Raw genomic sequence first — 5,520 nt, forward strand, 5'->3', positions numbered from 1 at the left:
CCTTCTTCTTTTTTATGTTTGTTACTCTCTTGTAACACCTCTAATCTTCTGGCGCTCATATGACCTTATGCAGTTGCGAGCGCCGTAAAACCCTCTACTAAAACTAAAACTGTTCTCCCTCAGGTTGCCCCTGAAGAGTTCAAGGCCACCATGTCCAGAATCAACAACGTCCTGAGGAAAGCGTTGCCGGTAAACGTCAAGTGGCTGTTCTGTGGCTGCATATGCTGTTGTTGCACGCTCGGATGTTCCTTGTGGCCTGTGGTCTGTCTGAGTAAAAGGGTAAGGATCAGCAGTTAGTTTTCATTTCCAGCAGTAAAAGGGTAAGGATCAGCAGTTCGTTCTCATTTCCAGCAGTAAAAGGGTAAGGATCAGCAGTTTATTCTCATTTCCAGCAGTAAAAGGGTAAGGATCAGCACTTTATTCTCATTTCCAGCAGTAAAAGGGTAAGGATCTGCAGTTTATTCTCATTTCCAGCCCATGAAAAGAGTGAATTTCAATCAAAGTTTGTATATAATAGAAGTTTTTCTGAACTTGTAAAATTATTTTTAATCTCAGTGCCCTCCCTTGCACAAATGATGAGGGGAGAGCTCTTTTATATAATCTAACTTTCAGGTCAAACTGCTGGTTTAGTGCCCATTTATACTGAGAGGAATATCACAGATCATCAGTAAGTGTTCCTTTTTGCTGGGATGCTCCAGCATACAATTTTTTGGGTTGAAAGTTCAAAAATTTAGGTAGGCAGGGTAACCACTCCTGGCACTTATGCTTGGTAGTAATGAGAAAACCTCAAGTTACCAAAATGGAAACTCTCTTTTACCCTTTTCCTTTGCTTGTTACTTTTGTCTTCTAGAAGTTAGTGTTGTACCTGGGTTGGGGAAGGGGGGGGGGGGGTTTAACCCTCTTGGTTATTTGGAATTCTTCTTTCTCTTTGAGAAACAGAGCGGTTTGAATGGGAGGGCTATAATACAATACATGTGATGGTATTCTTGTAGAGCGTGATACACAGTTTGGGATAGTGGTGTAAAACCTATGTCGTTTCACTATTTTCACTCCTATTGGACATTTTGATAAAGACATTCCACAGTGCTAAGAAGAGGAGCATTGGATTGGGTGCTCTATTTAATTGAGTTATTATTATTATTGTTATTACCGTTGTTATTATTATTATTATTATTAATATTATTACTATTGTTATTATTGTCACCATCATTATTATTTTTTTATTGTCACCATTATTATGATTATTGTTGTTATTTCTGTTTCAGACGCGCCATTCTTTAGAAAAAGTGTTAGATTGGGAGAACAGTCATTTATATCAAAAGGTAAGTAACTCCTTGCTCGACAGATTGGTTCTTTCGCAGTATTACATTTCTTTTTTAACTTCATTGTTTGAAAGGGAACATTTGTTGTTGCTTCTGACTAATATCTAGATTGTTAGGGGGTTTTTTTCTTTTTTGTTTTTGTTTTATTTTGGTTTATTGGTTGTTGGGTTTTTGTTTGTTTGTTTGTTGTTGTTTTGTTGGGGGAGGGGGGGTTTGGGGGGGGATCAGTCAGTCAACTGTACACTCTTCTGACAGCTGTGCCTTACAGGTATGGCCTATATCCCTGCTACTTAGTAGACTGTTCTTCACCTTTCTTACAAACAACAGCATCTGTAGTGTAATGGTTATGCTCTTTTTTTTTCTCTCAAGGGACTCGAGTTTGATTCCCATAGGAGGAAATTTGTTTTCTCCAGTGTCTCTGTCTTTTTTCTGTGATTATCATTCTATATCGCACTGGGCCGGGTGGGTGGTTGGTGGGAGCTCTGGTGTGGTTTGCTCCTTATTTCCTATCAAACACCTATCGTCCTGATCTCTTTTCATTCTTTTTTATATTTTTTACTCTCTTGCAACACACCTAATCTTCTTTTTTCCAACTTTCCTACCAACTGAAAATGTTTAGCGTGTCCCGTGGGCTTAGATGACCTCATGCAGTTGCAAACGCCGTAAAACACTTACCAAAAAAAAAACCTATCTAGTCTTCGGCACTTATATCGCCTTAAACTTATAGCGTTGCAAATGCCGTAAAACTCTTACTAAAACTAAACTAAATTAAAGCACTCAACCGGGCCTAGCTGGCCGTGGTAGGCAGGGTTGAAGTAGCCTGCCTGCTAAATGATCCAGAAGATTGTTACAATGTCTATAGGGGCTTTTAACTTTTACAGCCAACGTTGCAAACAACTATATTCTGTATTTGAAGGAACTCTTGTCTATTATTTTATACTAACTGGAATTTCTTTCAGTTTTGAGTAGGGCTAGGATGCATGGCTTGAATAACTTTAGATTTTTTATAGGGAATGTATTAAAATAAAACTGTATCCTACATTTTGGATTAGAGGTTTATTGAAAATGCAGCCTTGAAGATACTCTTTGACTTTTTAATTTTTAACTTCGAAGGTGTATTGGACTGTGGGTGCAGTTGTTGTAGAATGTATAGCGCTCAGAGCTTGCAGTTGTGTGAAGTTTTGACAAATACCTGAATACCTTGAGGTATCATCTCTGACTCAGAGGTTGACGTGTAATGACCCGTCCATCCTTTACGGTTGCGAGCTGCCGTTGCACATTCTGCTATATCCATGCCTGTCCATGTTTGTTATCCAAATGCTATTTTTGAAGCGTTCTGGCAAAATGAGTTACTTCTCGGATTTGAGTCTTATGGAAATAGATACATCTCACTTATAGTTGAAGTTTTGACAATTTATAAGTATGAAATAATGAAAGGTACATTACACTTAAAGAATATGGCATCAATAGAAAGTCTACTAATTTGACTCTAAGTATCGGTTTTTGGCCAGTATCTCCATTAGTGGATTGCGAAAAGTAACTCATTTTGTCAGCTCACTTCACATTTTTTTAAATTCGTTATTACGGATAATATTCTCACTGCTCTATTTTTTTGGGGGGTCTTCAGCTCAGTCTCCACTGGCGGCTGAACAAACAGCGATGTGACTCGAGCAGCATGATGGAATACGTAAGTGCAACCGACTATGAATATGTGTCACGACACAGTGGAATTAGCCGCTTGTCAATTTTTGGGCATTTGGAGTTATTGTTATCCTCTGAAAGCTTGTTCATTTGCCTGTCTTTCGATGAAAAAAAAGTGCCAATCTGTCTTGAATAGAAGCCAAGATATTTGCAATTGAAGGAGCGGAGCCGCCTAGTTTCAGAGGTAAAATTAGAGAGAAAATGGCTGTGAAAGTTTGGTGATTTTCAAGTTGGAGAGTTGTCGGAAAATAAAAATTTACATTTTTTTGTTCTTTTAGTCAACGTTTTTCCAGTAAAATGCCCACATAAATGTGTTTTTGGATAGATCTAGACATGAAAAGTTTTGCACTAAAAAACGAAATTTGACACTAATTGCCAGATCGGCAGAAACATGCCCATATTTTCGATTTCATTATTTTGACAAGCGCCTGATTTCACCACGATGCCCTAATGAGACTGCTATGTTACCGAACAGACATTTTGGCCTTTTTCTTAGGGACAAACATTTTGTGGGAGATGATGATAAAAGTTAACTGATGGCGTGTGCGGTGTAACGGTTGGTTAGGCGATTTGCTATCTCAGGAGTCCTGAGTGGGGGAGGGTTTTTATTGAGTATCTCAGGCTTTCTGCTCAGCTGTTGTATACTTCTAAGCTTGGGTTGGCCCTGACAGGCAGGGTTGAAAGCCCACCCCCTAAATGTTCTAAATTGTGTGGATGGGGGCTTAAAAACACTTACATTTTTTTTTTTTAGAAAAAGAATAAATTTATTTATAAAAGTTCTCTGAGATAGGTCTATGGGTTTGTGTTGTTTTTTTTTAATTTCTTTAGTTGTGTAGGGGTTTTGTCTGAATGCCTGAGTGCTGTAATCAGAAAAGTGGCTGACAAAGGATTTGACAGGTCTTATAAACGTCCTACAGGAAAATGTGTTCACATTTTATCGTAGAGTCAAAATTATTCAAGACAGCCACCCAATTGTTGAGGAGAAAAGTGGTCTGGTTGCCTTGACAGGTGGATGTTTTGAGACGGGTAGCTGTTAGAGCAGGTATGACTGTATATAATGTGGGAGAAAGAGAGAGAGGAGAAAATATTGTCAGTAGCCTCAGCCTGTGTGTGTTCTCCCATTCATTGTACTATAAAACAGGAAGTATACGCATAAAACACAGTTAAGTAACATTTGATGTTGATGTGTATTCCTCTTCTGTTTTTGTGAAACGAATGTTGTATGACAGTCGAGTTTTTTTTTTTAATGGTCAATTTCAGGTTCTAGTCTTGGAGTTTATCCCTAAAGTCCCAATATTCCGGCCTGATTAAGGAGAGGTGTTGGCTTGTGAGGATCAACGACCGTCGACCCCTGACACTTGACCGACCCCAGACAATACGGCCGGCATCCTTTCACACAGCTAAGCAAAGTATTAGAGCAACAAGACAAAAAAAAAAGGGAATAATATTCATCTGCATTCCAATGTTTTTAGATGTTCTTCGTTTATGTCATCTTGAAAATAGTCTATTTTTCTTCATCCGTTCTTCAGTTTTCGCATGTATTTCTGACTTCAGAGTTAATGGCAACTTTGGAAAAAAAAAGAAGATTTTTATTTTCTTCAGCCCCCGCCTTCCCAATGCAGAGTTTTTATTTTTTGCAGCTGCTCTCTCTGACCTTGTGCTGACACGATGTGCCACTTTCCATTGAAATAGGCGTCGTCTTTGATGATTATGACCATCTGATCTCACCGCTTTTGTTTTGGGGGGGGTTTTGTTGTTGTTGTTTTTTGAGTGTTTCTGTCTCAGTGACTGTTAATCAAGCATATTTTTTTCGTTCCCCTCAGCGGGTCTTCTCTGCCTTTTCTGTGTTTACGCGTTTGTCGTTTGATCACGTCCCAGAAATGTATATTATTATTATTATGTGCACATGACAGAAGCAGGTTTTGGATTTAGTGTTTGCAGCATGCACATTTTAACATTTTCTTCGTTACATTAGCCCTGCTCTCAGGGATTATGCACCATCAAATATCCGAAATAATCGAAGTGCTTTGCCCATTCCTGTTTTTAGTGTATCTGCGTGGGTGCATGATTGGTTTTGGTGATTTTTAAATTATTTTTTTTTTCCAATGCAACTAATTTTCAACAAAAGTCAACAAAAGGTTGTCTTATTCAGGGGAGCAAGTATAATTTTCTAACTTGTGCCTGCTATGCCACGAAGCTTGTGTGTCCTAAACGCGGTGAAAAGTTCTTGGAAACATCCCTGCCTCAGACTGTCAGGTTTTGACCACAGTTTCACTGTGTAACCGTGCCAACCAAAGTAGGTGTGTGAGGGGGACTTTTTCGTGCTGTTCGTGTAAATCAGATATTGTCCACAAGCTGTTCAAATGTTCTTAGCCCAGATTGCAAAATTTTTCATGAGAGAGAAAAAAAACCTTTCAGTGAAACCATGGGATGAGAACATGTACAACTGGCAGATGAAATGCATTAAGATTTTTTTTTTTTTTTTTTTTTTTTTTGG

General features: G+C 38.6%; 1 protein-coding gene across 1 annotated transcript in view; it reads left to right on the forward strand.

The window, feature by feature from the left end:
• The window catches only part of LOC101862495 (cysteine-rich hydrophobic domain-containing protein 2), a gene marked incomplete at its 5' end in the record, with an annotated part of 6,912 nt that extends 2,305 nt beyond the window's left edge, over positions 1-4,607 (forward strand). Inside the window, 4 exon segments of the mRNA XM_013081219.2 lie at positions 124-279; positions 1,266-1,322; positions 2,950-3,009; positions 4,284-4,607. Of these exon segments, the coding sequence (XP_012936673.1) occupies positions 124-279; positions 1,266-1,322; positions 2,950-3,009; positions 4,284-4,334 (324 nt within the window).
• Positions 4,608-5,520: the final 913 nt, after the last annotated feature.

The sequence above is a fragment of the Aplysia californica genome, unplaced genomic scaffold (assembly GCF_000002075.1).
Source record: "Aplysia californica isolate F4 #8 unplaced genomic scaffold, AplCal3.0 scaffold00121, whole genome shotgun sequence".
In the NCBI taxonomy this organism is placed as follows: domain Eukaryota; kingdom Metazoa; phylum Mollusca; class Gastropoda; order Aplysiida; family Aplysiidae; genus Aplysia; species Aplysia californica.